Here is a 14878-nt window from a genome sequence, read left to right on the forward strand (position 1 = left end):
ATTTCGACTTCTAATTTAATAATTTGTTAGAATTATTTTAAATCTGAAAAAAAAGTAATGTTAATGTCAATTTTAATTTAATTATTTAATTATAAAATAAAATAAAATTAAGAAACGATATTTATATTTAATTATTATTTTGGGAATTTTTGCCTAGTTTGACAAATCAAAAACGATGATTATTTTATAATTTAAATTAATATAATTATTAGGGTAATTATATTTGATTTTAATCTCTCTTTGGTATGTCATTTTGACTACATTACAATTTAGCCCTTAAACATTTTTTTTAAAACTTATTTGATTAAGTTTTTGCTTGTAACTTGGGTTACTTGAAGTTAAAGCTATTGGGTTCCGTTTTAAATATTGATTTATTATTTTATCAAGTTGATTTTATAATTACAAACTATGGTTTATAATTGGATATGATTATATTTATTTTATCAAAGTGATATTTGAGAATTATAAACTCTGATTTATATTTTGATAAAATATTTGGGCCGGGTTAGACTTGGGTCACCCGACATGAGAGGTAGCTTGGTAGTTATTGGTAACTCGGCTAACTCAATATTTGATGAAATGGATTTAAGTTATTATTTAAATATTATTTGAGCAATATTTTCCGGAACGTATTTTAAAGCGGGAACCCAATAGTCTTGGCTTATTTAGGTTTTGGAGTATTGTGTTATTCGATGTGATTCGTTTTTGACTCGGTTCATTACTTGATTATTTGTTCATTCTATTCTTGCTACGTTTATGCTTGACTCGGTATTGTGCTAGTCCTATTGGTGTCTAGTACTCTATAGAGTTAGGGGTTGATTTTAATATTGGTTTTTACTCTGTTCTTAGACTCGTCGACTACTCGTGTTTCAGAGTCGATTCAGATTTTGTCGCTCGCCAGGTTTTCACGTGGATTAGCAAGCAGTGAGTTTGTAGTGCTATTGACCGCTTTATTAAGTACCGCATCGTATTTTAATATTATAAATGCTTTTGAACTGTTTTTACGGATTATGGATCTGGATTGAAACGAGCTACTCGATAGGCTTGTATCGAGACTGTGTGCACCGGTAAGTACTCTGGGAAACGGCAGACTAAAGTCTTGCTTACGCTGGTATATATATATATATGACGAGGATTTGTTCCCGTCCGCTCTGGGTTTATCGGTATGCTATGTCATACTTACGCTGGGATCATTTCAATACCGTTTTCCATAATCATACTATATTAGTATAAACTGTTTTGATTTAAGGGTTTTAAACTTAATAAATGTAAATAGTATTGCGAACTCATCTCAGTATATCTGACCCCGTTGTTTTCCCAAATTTTCCAGGTTTATGATTTGAAAGCTGGTCCACTCCGATTCTTTTGATTCCTCGGAGGTTTTTATGTTATTAAACTAGTTTCTGTTTTCGAACTCTTAGACCGCAGTAGAACTAGTTATTTATTTCATTTGATATTTCACTTTGGATTTGTCGATATATTCGATTATTTATATTTGGCATGATTACTCTGGATTACGATATTATTATATTTAAGGCACGCTGTGGAATATTCAAGATATTTAAGTTATTTATATTAGAACCGTAATATAAATTGCTAGACCTAGGTTGGAGTCTCGGTTGCCCCCGAGCAGTTTCTGCAGGTTTAAATGTTTAATTGATTTCCGCAAGGCTTGCTACGGGTTTTGGTACAACCATACCCATACCCTAGCGCCGGTCACGATTCATGAAATTGGGTCGTGACAAGAATATTGCCTAAATTTTTTGTTTAGACCTCGGACTGAAAATAGCACCCGAAGTTGTCGAAACCTAGTTGGGAAGTCGTTTCCTTGGGCTGATTTAAGGACTGCAGAACAGCCTGAGTTATATAATGTTCTACACCTCAGACGAATTACACCATTGGAGCCGTGACACCTCAACATCGTGCATGAATTTGAGAAAAAGTGGTAGTTCGTGTATGAAAATGAGAAAATTTAAATTACGAGATTAAAATTAAAAAACGTGTAAAGTTGGTGAATTTTTATGTCGTTAATCCTTATTTTAATCTTCTTTTTCAATATGAATTTATATTTATTTATCATTGAAAAAATAAAACATTCAGTATAATATTTGTCGTATTTTTATCTTCTATACTATATATAAAAGCACGGATGGGGCGGGGGACAGGCACATTTACCTTATAACCCTTTTTAATTTTTAGCTAATTGATCACTTAAATTAAGGTTTTATAGTAATTTGTTTAATTAATTTTAATATTAATTTTTAATATTAGTATTGAAAAACTTCTCCCGTTGAAATTGTAACATACAATAAACTGATATTCAACAATATCATGCCAATCAGGAAAACTTTCCTTGGATTTGATGGCTCATTAAAGAACAAACTAAATGTTCATGAACATTATTCACGATCAATCTCTCCCTATGGTCACATGAAAAATAAATAGGCTAATCCATTTAACTACTACTAATTAACTTGGATAATCTCTATTCCCTTCTTCAGACCACTTGATTTCAAGTTAATTAATTAATTAATATTCTGGTAATCCAATTTCATGAACTCCACCGATAAAGTTAACAGACATTGTTGAATATTAAAACTAAAATTTTCAATTAATTTCATGACATAATTTACAAATGTATGAACTCTTTAAGATCAAAGTTCGAGTAGGAGTATTATTAAGATGATAGAAGTAAAAATAAATTAAAACTCCTAATACAATCTAGGTATGGACTCTTTAAATAAGAGTTCGAAATAAATTAAAACTCCTAATATAATCAAGATAACTTAATTTTCTCTATATATAGAATATAGAATATAGAATATTTTACTTACATATTTCATTATTTTCTTCTTATTCTCTTCTCTACATAACTATATTTTTATCTATTGCATTCAACATATAATGTCGTCTTCTTCTTCCGTTGATACTATGTCATCTTCTTCAATTAACAATGAAAGTAAATATTTATATTTTTCTTATTGATAATTTTTTTATTCATACCAAATATTATGGATTATATAATGAATTTTTTTTACAGCTACAATTAATTCTCTTGAAGTCGGTGATATAGAGTGGAGCATTAAATTTTTAATTCTTCGTATATGTGATGTTGAAACATTCAAAAATAACAAACAAGCCAGAAAAATAATCTTGATTGATACGAAGGTAATACATTTTATTGTTTGTTTGCATATCGGATAGTGGTTGTCCTTCTCATCTAGCATTCATCTGCTCTATATTAAAATGCATACAATTCTAACTTCCACGTATAACCAAGGTTTTTGGAATATTTTAAACATAATCAGATTAGGTTATTATTATAATGCATTGCATGGGCACCAATTTATTGATGAGCATTGAATCACGCTGCATGCGAACCATCATATGCTCCTAATAAATTATTTTATCTTCCTACATAAGCTATTCACATATTAATTCCCAAAACTGTTCACCTTCTCATCTAGCCTCTATATTTTTTATATATATATTGTTGGGAATTTAATTTTAATTTATTTGAATTTCAATTCAGGGAATTAAAATTATGGCTATACTGTGGGAAACAACAATCGAGAGATTTAATTTTGAAGTGGGAAAAACATACATAATTTGCAACGGTTCAGTTGGAAGTATCAATCCTTTTTATTTAAATGTGCATGAAAAATATGAACTCACATTGACAGCATATAGTTCATATAATGAACATGACATAAGTATACCTAAAGAAATCGTGGTATATAATTTTAAATCTTATAAGGACGTGAAAGAATATGCCAAGAAACCACAAAAAGAAAATATATTAGGTATGTTTCTTAAATTTTCTACATTACTTATATATTTGTAAATATAAATATTATGTTTATAATTTTTTTTTTGAATAGATTTTTTAGGTGTTGTAGTGCACGTCAAACCCGCTTATCCTACCCAATTAAATGGTCATATGAAAAGAGAAATTACAATTGTATCCGAAAGGTAAGAATTTTTAATTTTTTAAAATAAAATAATTATTATAACTGAAAATTAATTTTTACTTTAAATATAGCTTCGAAAAATTACCTCTTGTCTTGTGGGAAGACTTAGCTGAAAATGAAGGTGCGACTATTGAAGAATTATTTAATAATGATGATGAAAAGCCAACAATTTCTCTATCAAATGTCAGAGCTCATATTTATAATGGTATGAAAAAATTCTTTTAATAAATATATATGTATATTATACTATATTTATTTTATTTTATTCAGCTTATTTATACATTAATAGGGGAGATTCAACTATCGACGATCAAAATTAGTTTGGTGCAAGTAAATCCAAATACATTAGAAGTGAATGAATTGCGCAACATGTAAGTTAATCATTCAAATTTTTAATTTTAATATTTGTATTATCATTAAATTATTATAATGTACTAATATATAGTAGAATTATTCTAGCTATAATGACAAGATGTTGGACAATGGTGATACATGTTTCTTATCAAATATAAAAAGATATAAACAAGTACCTGAAGTTACTCTACACCAAGCAATGAATAAAGAATTTAAGGTGATTTATAATTTAAGTAAATTATTTATTTTTATTTTAAATTTAATAAATACTCATAAGTATAATTTATTTATTATAGGGGTTTGAATGTTATTTCAAAGCAACAATTGAAGAGATCGAAAATAAACGATCTGGTTGGTATAGTTCTTGTAAAAGATGCACGAGTATGGTTTTTCCGACTGCAATTGAGGACAAACATAAGTGCTCTAAATGTAATAATGATGATGCCAAATTTATTGATAGGTAATATAAATAAATAAATTTTTTTAATCTTAGCTTATTCATTGTTTTTATATTTATTAATATTAAGTGATTAAACAAATACTTTTTTTAGGTATATGTTGAAGTTTCGAGTGAGCGATGGAGATAATAAAGTGCGAATCACTATATTTGAAAATAGTGAAATATTATTAGGATGTTCAGTGAGCCAATATAAAAATTTGATAAAGGTATATGTTATTTCATTGATTATAAAATTGTCAAATTGTTAACTTTTTTATTAATTAATTTTTTTTAATTGTAGGAAAAAAGAGAGGACTGTAAATACTATAAAAAATTGGCCGAGATGAAAGAAAAGGAATATTACTTTCTTATTCGATTGAGCAATAATGATAAAGAAAAGACACATTTGAGAGCTTTTATCGCTGTGGAAATACAAGAAATTGATAAAGTTGAAAAGATAATCAATATTGAAGATGAAGATGGAGATGAAGAGGCACATGAACAACCAAAACTTTTAAAGAAAATAAAAGTCGAAAAAAATTAAAATAGCTTATATGTAATTTATATTAAATTGCTCATAATTTTTGTTTAATTTTTTTTTCGGTGTAATGAATTTAATTTATAATTACTCAGTTTTAATGAATTTTTTTTCAGTTTAATTTTTGTCTTTAATAAGATTTATTGGCTCATAGCCTCTCCTAAGGCAGATTGCAGAAGTGGTGGTTAGAGGTGGCCACGGTTCATAACCCGGCGGTTCCGGTTCGGAACCGCCGGGTCACGGTTCAAGAAAAAGTGGAACCGGCCCGGAACCGCCTAAGAGACGGTTCCATGACGGTTCGGAACCGGACGGTTCCGGTTCCGGTTCCGGATTAAGACGGTTTAGAAAAAATATTAAAAATAAAATTAAAATTTAATTACTAAAAAATGTAATTTAACAATAAAATAACTCACGGAGATAGTATTACAAGAAAATAATTTTTTTTAAAAAAGTTAAAATATTAACTAAAACTTTTACTAAAATAAATATAACATATATTTTATTGCAAAAAGTAAATATATTATATAATAAAGATATAATATATATTTTAAATATATAATATATATTTTTTATTAACGGGTTCGACCCTTGAACCGCCGGTTCCGACCCGGAACCGCCGGGTTACGGTTCAACAAATCTGGAACCGGCCCGAAACCGCCCTTTGTACGGTTCCGGGCCGGTTTTAGTCCGGTTCCGGGTTTGACCGGTTCCGGTCCGGGTTTAACCGGGCCGGTTCCGGGCCGGTTCACGGGCTGACCCGGCCCATGGCCACCTCTAGTGGTGGTGAGCTTTGTATCTTCAAGCAACACTCCAAAAGGGTACATCCCTCATCTTCTGCAATGTTTTCTAAAGCAGAACATGTCAGTTTTTCCTTGGAGAGATTAGTTATGATTGATAGAGAGGCTGATCAACAAGATCCTATGAGCTTTTCTTCAATGGATGTCTCTTCGTCAATCGAAAAAAGTAAAAGCGATAAACCGAAGAAACGGGTCACCTTTAAATTGCCTGATGAGGCTGATAAGATTATATTCTACTCTCCAAATTAGGGGAGTCGATAGACATGGGTATGACATCCTTTTCACTTCATTTTGAATCCTTCATTTTAAGGATTACGAGTTTAAATATTTAAATTTCACTTCATTTTGAATCCTTTAGTTTTAAGGATTACGAGTTCAACTATATATAGGACATCCTTTTCAGGAAAATATTAGGAGAACCTCTTTCATTAAAAATCTATAACTTAAAAGGACTTTTAATTTAATTTTCCAATCGCATTGTATCTCTATATAAAGGACTATTAACTTAGATTTTATTCTCATCATTCAAAAAATAAATTCTTCTTAATATTTGTTCAAATTGAAGCTTTATAATATTCATAAGAAAGTAATTCAGGTTTTCTTTTTCTTCTCTTCAAAACCACTCATACTTTCTTATATTTCAATTAATTATGATTGAATTTATCTTATTGGATTTGTCCTCTAAAATTTAACTCTTTCTTTTGTCCTTATGTTCGGTTTAATATTATTAAGTGTTTCAGTGCTGTGTAATGCTTTTATGGATTAAATATTATACATGTTTTTATTTATCTTTTCCCCCTTTTTCCCTAAAAAAATTATGGAAGGATTTTTCATTTTGCTGTAGTATTTGGGTTAGTTCTAGCAGCAGTAACAATTAATATAAAAGAGACCATAATTTTTTTTAACTATTTTGCTTACTTAACTGGAAATTGGATTTCAGTTTGAATGCCTTTTGAATTTGATTGAACAGATTTTGTTAAATAATTTTTTGGTCGTCTGTTAGTTTCCTCCTTTCCTTTGGATTCATTTGATAATTTATACTATTTTTGGCTTTTCAATTTAGGGATACGTTTCTTTTATTCCCTGCTGCTTTAACTATTTCAAAGATTTAAAGTGTTATATTTTAGTTTATAAGTATTACTATAATTTTAAAAATAAACTAAGTGCACTATTGACACAAATTCCAGATAATATTTATAGAAATACAAAGTTTTGAAATTGAAAGTTCAAAGGTACTATTGTTTAAATTTGGCCATTAATAAAAAACCAGTAAACACTGGTCCGTTATTTTTTTAAAATTTAGTATTAGGTTTTGTTTTTAATATTAAAAACGAAAAAAAAAACATTTAGATTGTTTGGCCCTTCATCTCTTAATCTCTTTTAAAGAAAAACAAACAACTATTGTCGTTTTTTAACCTACAATGTGGAACATCAGTTGTGGATTTATAGTTTTAATGTTTTATTATGATGTTTTTATACAGATGCGGAAACTTTATAATCGCATGTCTGACAATCAAAAAACAATTGACAATCAAAGGAGATCGGAGCGGCGAAAAAATAAAAAGATGGAACAAAATCAAGATCAAAACGAAACCAACAAAAAACAGCGAGTGGATTGGTTATGTAGAGCTCTCCTAGAACCCAGTCAAGAAGAAGGTAAATTTATTTTTTCAATTATATTTGAAAAACTAATTTAAATACTTAAAAGTTTTTATTCATAGTTTTGGATGAGTATAGACGCATAACACTTTAAATCACCTTTTAAACAGATCAAATTATTCACCATCCATTTTGCTCGCCTTTACATGAGCTGAAAAATGTACCTTCATGCACGTATTGCGGAGCAAAGAAATTTGAATACGAGACGCCAAGCTTCTGCTGCCAAAGTGGAAAGATCAAGCTGCAAACAACACGTCCCCCACAAGAATTATTTGAACTACTAACGTCAGAATCAGAAGACGCTATGGAATTTCAAAAAAATATCAGACTCTATAATAACGTCTTCGCATTCACCTCATTTGGAGCACGCATCGACAGAGAATTGACATCAAATAAATATGGGGTTTACACTGTGCGAATCCAAGGACAAGTGTACCATTACTTACCTCAGATAACACCTACAGATGAAACCCCAAGGTATTTCCAATTGTATTTCTATGACAGCATTAACGAAATACAGCACAGGTTGAGTGCAGCAGGACCCATTAAGTTGTGCGAGTCTGTGATGTCAAAGTTGAGAACAATTTTAGCAGACAATCCATATGCTAAAGTTTTCAAAAAGATAAACAATTACGAATCAATAGAAAATCTTAGTATATGGATTAAAAAAAACAACTCATCATAAAATAGACAATACAACGCTCCAACAGAAGATGATGTGGCAGGTATATGGGTGGAAGGAAATAATCCAGTCATCCCTTCAAAAAGAGAAATTGTAATACAGTCACATTCAGGAAAAGATTACAGGGTTATGCATTTTTTTGGATGTTATGACCCATTGGCATATCTGATTCTTTGCCCAAAAGGAGAGAGTGGATGGCATCAAAACATAAGGATGCGTCATACACCAAACGACACCGACATCGAGTCAGACATCGACTCAGACAATGAAGAGGATGGTTCTAATTTGCAAACAGCAACCTCGACGGAAGGTATTCTACAGCAAGAGGACAAAGGTAAATACACTAAACAATTTATTAAAATGACAATTTAAATTTAACACAATTTCCAATAAAATATTAACACTATTCAAATTTAATTGCTTTTAGGTGTCAAAAAGCCGAATCCAAAAAAAGTATCATGTCGGGAGTACTACTGCTACAATTGTCAAATTAGAGAAAATGGAAATTCTCTACTACTATTGACACAAAGACTGATGCAACAATTTGTGGTGGACATGTACATAAAGATAGAATCAACAAGGCTAGACTTCTTGCGAAATAAGCAATCTCAAATACGATGTGAATTGTACCAAGGCATTGTAGACTGTGTAAAATCAGGAGAGACGAGAGGAATGCAGGTGGGAAAAGATCTTATTCTCCCGGCGTCCTTCATCGGAGGACCACGAGACATGCGCCGCAGATATCTTGACGCAATGGCTCTGGTACAAACATATGGAAAGCCAGACCTCTTCATAACGATTACATGCAATCCAGACTGGAAAGAAATAAAAGAAGAGCTGCAATTGAATCAAACTGCACAAAATAGACCGGACTTGACTTCAAGGGTATTCCGAGCAAAGCTACAAGATTTAAAAGATCAACTTTATAAAAAGACAATATTCGGAAGAGTAGCGGCCCACGTACGTGTCATAGAATTTCAAAAAAGAGGATTGCCGCATGCATACATGCTGATCATACTAAAACCTGGTCATAAAATAACCAGTCCAGACCAATTTGACAAGTTCGTCAGTGCAGAAATTCCAGATAAATATGAATATCCAGAATTACATTCTTTGGTTGCAAAACACATGATGCACGGACCTTGCGGAGAGGAAAATAAAAGTTCTCCCTGTATGATGAAGGAAAATGCAGATTCAAATATCCAAGGACTTACTCTTCAAAAACAAGTCAAGGAAAAGATGGATATCCGGTCTACAAAAGAACAAACAACGGACGTGAGGTAATACTAATAAAATAAAAATAAAAATAAAAATATAAAATAAAATGTATATTTAGATATAATATATTTGATGCATATTTACTATTTTACAGGTCACAAAAAAATATAAGAAGCTAGACAACAGATGGGTTGTGCCTTATAATCCTTACTTACTGACGAGATACGACTGCCATGTCAACGTAGAGGTACGCTTTAAACTATTACAAAAGTATAATTTTAATGCAAATAGAGAAAGTACTATATATCAATTTTTAATTTAAAAACGAAAAGGCAAATTTAAGCTTAACTTTGGCTCACGGCTCAGGTATAAAATTTTCTGTAAAATTTGATTATCTTGGTGCACTTAAAAACTATACATAACCTATTAGTCCGTAATCGAAGGAATTTATTTATGTTGCTTATTTTAGTAACATTTCATCAATTGGTTGATTACAATTAATAGAGCTAAATAAGAAATGGGTGTTCATAATGTTATGAGTACTCATTAAGAATATTGCATGAGTTATCAAGTAGCATTAAGTTGGTTATTTGAGTGGTAGGACAAATTAGTCAACATGATATTCTAACTTTCTTAGGAAAAGGTCATGTTAGGTTAACTCATAGACACATACCATAATATTTGCAAATATGCCATCCCACACTTTTGCTGCGGAATAACCATTTAATAATAATTATTGATTGGCTATTTAATAACAGGTTATATGGTCATTTATAATTTAATAATTTGTACACTATAGATTTTAATAATATATGGAAACTTAAAAGAATAACTAAATAAGACAAAAAGAACATGCTAGACGGCAAGGCATAAGGCAGAAATAAATAATTATGAAAAATGGGCTGCAGGAATTTCTATAGAAACAATTTCGATCGGCTAAAACATTAAAATGGGTTCAAATTATACTGTCTTTATATAACAATTATCGATAACTAAATTTTCAAATATTTAATAATATAAAATAATTGCAGATTTGTTCAGGTATGAAGGCGGTGAAATACCTATACAAATATATCTACAAAGGACACGATAAGGTTGCTGTATATATTGCTCCAGAAGATAACAACGACAGAGGTATAGACGAAATACGGCAATTTCAAGATGCAAGATGGGTATCAGCGCAGGAAGCTATGTGGAGGATATTCGAGTTCGACCTCAACGAGATACATCCAGCGGTCGTGAACCTACAGCTACACCTACCCAACAAACAAATGGTCTCATACTGGAAACATCAAAATCTAGAAAAATTAGTTGTTTGGGATGACGCCACAAAGACTATGCTGACGCAGTTTTTCAAAAAATGCTCTGAAGACGAGCACGCTGAGGGATTGCTCTACAGAGAATTTCCACAACATTATGTATGGAACAAAATGTATAAAATGTGGGAAAGAAGGAAAAAGGGAAATGTCATCGGTCGGGTAAATGCAGCAAATCCAATTGAAGGTGAAAGGTATTATATGAGGCTCCTATTAAGCCACGTCAAAGGACCAAAATCATTTGAAGATCTGCTTACAGTGGATGGCGCCAAATGCAATTCGTTCAAAGAGTCCGCAATCAAGAGAAATTTGCTCGAATCAGATCAAAGTGCATCAGAATGCATGAGCGAGGCGGTGGCTTTCCAAATGCCTACGGAGCTGAGAAGACTGTTTGCAATTTTATTGGTATACTGCGAGCCAACAGACGTCAGGCAGCTATGGGATGATTACATTGAAGACATGTGTGAAGATTTCAAACGGCTCCATGAAAATTCGGTGGAAACACAAATATCATTGACTATAAATAGCATTCAAAAGCACTTGCAGAGCATGGGAAAGGATATACAGAATTACGATTTGCCAAGAATTCCAGAAAATCAAGCACAACACCGGTCAAAAAATATAAGAGAGATAGAAGAAGAATTGGCAGTTGAAATACCAGCTGAAGATATTGATGCGGCAAATAACCTAAACAGGGAGCAAACATATGCATACAACACTATACTAGATAGAGCCAAATCTAACACAAGTGGAGTATTCTTTGTGGATGGGCCTGGAGGAACTGGAAAAACATTCTTATACAAGGCAATACTAGCGAAGATCAGATCAAGCGGTATGATAGCTTTAGCCACAGCAACTTCGGGAGTAGCAGCTGCAATCATGCCCGGAGGAAGGACAACCCATTCCCGTTTCAGCATCCCTCTCAATGCAACAGAGACAACGGTGTGCGGCATATCAAAGCAAAGTGGAAAAGCAGAACTTTTAAGAAGAGCTAAGTTAATCATTTGGGATGAGGCGCCGATGGCCAAAAAATTTGCAATTGAAACAGTCGACCGAACCCTAAGGGACATAATGAGCTGTAATGACCCTTTTGGAGGAAAGATCATCGTATTTGGTGGAGATTTCAGGCAAGTGCTACCCGTGGTACCAAAAGGAACAAGAGAACAGACAGTTACTGCAAGCCTTGTCAGATCATATCTTTGGAATAAAATGGAAAAACTCAAACTAAGTACTAACATGAGAGCAAGATCGGATTTATCTTTTAGTCAATTTTTACTTAGAGTGGGCAACGGAGAAGAGCCAACAACAGAAGAAGATAATATAAGACTCCCAAATGAGATGATAATACCATACAATGCTAAAGAAGACAGCGAGACGACCTTGATTAATGCAGTATTTCCTAATCTGAAGGATAATTCATCATCACCGGAATACATGATGAACAGGGCAATACTGGCCACAAGGAATGAATTTGTTGACACCCTGAATCGAAAGATGATAGACTTATTTCCCGGCGAAACACAAATATATAATAGCTATGATCAGGCTGTGGATGATACAAATAACTACTACCAGGAAGAATTCTTAAATACTCTGCTACCCAATGGTCTTCCACCACATAGACTTGAGCTGAAAATTAACTGCCCGATAATACTACTGAGGAATTTAGACGCGGCAAACGGTCTGTGCAATGGACAAGAATGGTATGCAAAAAGTTCGACAAAAATGTTATACATGCAGAAATAACGGTCGGCCAGCATGGAGGAAAACAAGTTTTATTACCAAGAATTCCTTTATCGCCGACAGAAAATGAAGGATACCCATTTCACTTCAAAAGAAAGCAATTCCCAATAAGATTATGCTTTGCAATGACGATCAACAAGGCACAAGGACAAACCATACCAAACGTCGGAGTTTACATGCCGCAGGATGTATTCTCGCATGGACAGCTTTATGTGGCATTATCAAGAGGAGTGTCAGCATCGACCACTAAAATATTGGTCAAGACGGATAAGCCAAATAAAAAGAAAGACACGTATACAAAAAATGTGGTCTACAAAGAAGTTTTCAACTCTGAAAGGTAAAATTCTCTTAAAAAATAAACGTCCTTTGATTTATACATTAAAATATGCAAATGTTAATATTCTAATTTTCAATTTTTTTATTCTTGCAGTGAGCCGGTGTACTAATAAAGAAGATGTACCTTATAAAACTAATAATTATTAGCTTTTATATTGTTTATTTAAATTTTGTAAATTCTTTTAAACTATTACAATTTAAAATTTCCATCAAATTCTCGAGGAAAATCAGTAGCTCCTCATTGCATCACCATCTATAAATAAAAGCATAAACATAGCAGGACATCCAAATAAAAATGCCAGGATTATAATAAAAGAAAAATCTCAAATACCACTATATCTACCCTATCCACTTTAAATTAAACATTAAAAAAAAAAATTGACGAGTCACGTTACGAGCCACGTGCGTAGCACGTAAGGAGATACTAGTATTTTTAAATGTGTAATTTATTGAGGAAATTAGGCCCAGCACCACCAAAAGCCTAAATATTCTCACTTATACAGACCAACATCTTTCCTTGTTAAAATACGATTCAAACTGATTTCTTTTTATTTTTGTTGTCTTGTTTTTTGTTTTCTACAGTAAAATAACATCATAAACACATTGGACTATCTCCCTACCGGAATCGACCATCTTTCCATCACTGCCCTCATACTAAAAATTACAGACAAGAATAACCGGAGCCATTGATCATCCTCTCATCGCCCCATCTCCAATTTATAAACTTATCGATTCGAGAATACTCAGAATCCATGGGTTTGAATCATATTGAGAAAGATGAAACCCTCGGAGCTGATCGATCCTCGAAACGATGACGCATCGCTAGCTGGGTTTGTTCCCGATATAATTAGTACACCTTTAATGGATCATGTGGTTGACGAATTTGGTGTTCTGTCCTATGTGTTCTACACTTCCGGCGCTTCATTTTGTGGATTGGTAAACATTTATTTTTACTGTGGTTATTTATTATGTGGAGCGATGAAACATTTTAATTTATTGTTTAGCGGAGGTTAATCGTGTAGTTTGCCTCTTTCTTTGCTGTTAGTGTAATTGTGTTTGTATCTTGTATTGGTGAGATTCATTGTCTAATTCGTTTATTTGTTTTGGACCATACAGTGAAGACTTTCCCAAAAGATGACCCTACCATGCAATTCCTTCAGTCTGTATGAAACACAAATGGAAACAAGCAGCTTGCGAAGTGTCTCAATTTGGTTTGTTACACTGAAACTGGAGTCAGAATTGGATGAAGATGCTAGAATTGAGGGTTGGGTTGTTTCAACATGTTTATCTTCATATTAATAATCTTCAATTTCATATTCTCCTGCACTTTTAGGAAACAACTTCAAGCTAGTGTCTGCTATAATTATTTTACCAAAATTATTCTCTGTTCTATAGTTTAATTTTCTTATTAAATTTATTGGATTCTGTTCTTGTTTTACAAATTTTAAGTTTTAATTTATAACCGATTTTACTAATAGTAATCTTTTTTTTAATAATCCGAAAATGAACCGATAGTAAACCAATGATAAACCGTTAGTAATTTAGTCAATTGTTAGTTAACCGTAAGTAAACCAACTTATCTTTTAGTAAATTGTTAGTTAACCGTAAATTGTTTGGATCATTTTATTTTATATTTTTTGTATGTGTATAGGTTTGTTTTTTAAACCTATGAATGTTTGTTGTTAACTACTTTAGTTTTTATAAATTCAGTAGTTGTTTAGTAAACTGTTAGTGAACTTGCAGTAAACTATATGTATTTTTTTTATTAAAATTTATCGGTAACTATTTGGTAATCTAATAGTAAACTTTTGATAAACCTTTATAT

The 14878-nt window shown here is 32.0% G+C and overlaps 2 protein-coding genes across 2 annotated transcripts; both read left to right on the forward strand.

Annotated features, from left to right (window-relative positions):
* Positions 1 to 4443: 4443 nt before the first annotated feature.
* Positions 4444 to 5491, forward strand: LOC126655334 (uncharacterized). The gene is made up of 5 exons (XM_050349504.2): positions 4444 to 4542; positions 4622 to 4785; positions 4877 to 4997; positions 5066 to 5257; positions 5441 to 5491. Exons 1-5 carry the CDS (start codon positions 4444 to 4446, stop codon positions 5489 to 5491), a joined length of 627 nt encoding a protein of 208 aa, XP_050205461.2.
* A 575-nt stretch (positions 5492 to 6066) lies between these two features.
* Positions 6067 to 13208, forward strand: LOC126655407 (uncharacterized). Its single transcript, XM_050349619.2, has 8 exons — positions 6067 to 6291; positions 7581 to 7755; positions 7869 to 8331; positions 8449 to 8774; positions 8868 to 9715; positions 9813 to 9905; positions 10690 to 13054; positions 13148 to 13208. Exons 1-7 carry the CDS (start codon positions 6067 to 6069, stop codon positions 12718 to 12720), a joined length of 4161 nt encoding a protein of 1386 aa, XP_050205576.2. The 3' UTR covers positions 12721 to 13054; positions 13148 to 13208.
* Positions 13209 to 14878: the final 1670 nt, after the last annotated feature.

This window comes from Mercurialis annua, linkage group LG1-X (assembly GCF_937616625.2).
Source record: "Mercurialis annua linkage group LG1-X, ddMerAnnu1.2, whole genome shotgun sequence".
Classification (NCBI taxonomy): domain Eukaryota; kingdom Viridiplantae; phylum Streptophyta; class Magnoliopsida; order Malpighiales; family Euphorbiaceae; genus Mercurialis; species Mercurialis annua.

Coding starts and splice junctions, on each gene's coding strand:
- LOC126655334 (XM_050349504.2), top strand. CDS start 4,444: ATGTTGGACAATGGTGATACATGTTTCTTATCAAATATAAAAAGATAT. Junction 4,543..4,621: donor CAATGAATAAAGAATTTAAG/GTGATTTATAAT, acceptor TATTTATTATAG/GGGTTTGAATGTTATTTCAA. Junction 4,998..5,065: donor AAAATTTGATAAAGGTATAT/GTTATTTCATTG, acceptor TTTTAATTGTAG/GAAAAAAGAGAGGACTGTAA.
- LOC126655407 (XM_050349619.2), top strand. CDS start 6,067: ATGGCCACCTCTAGTGGTGGTGAGCTTTGTATCTTCAAGCAACACTCC. Junction 8,775..8,867: donor TCTACAGCAAGAGGACAAAG/GTAAATACACTA, acceptor AATTGCTTTTAG/GTGTCAAAAAGCCGAATCCA. Junction 9,716..9,812: donor CAAAAGAACAAACAACGGAC/GTGAGGTAATAC, acceptor ACTATTTTACAG/GTCACAAAAAAATATAAGAA.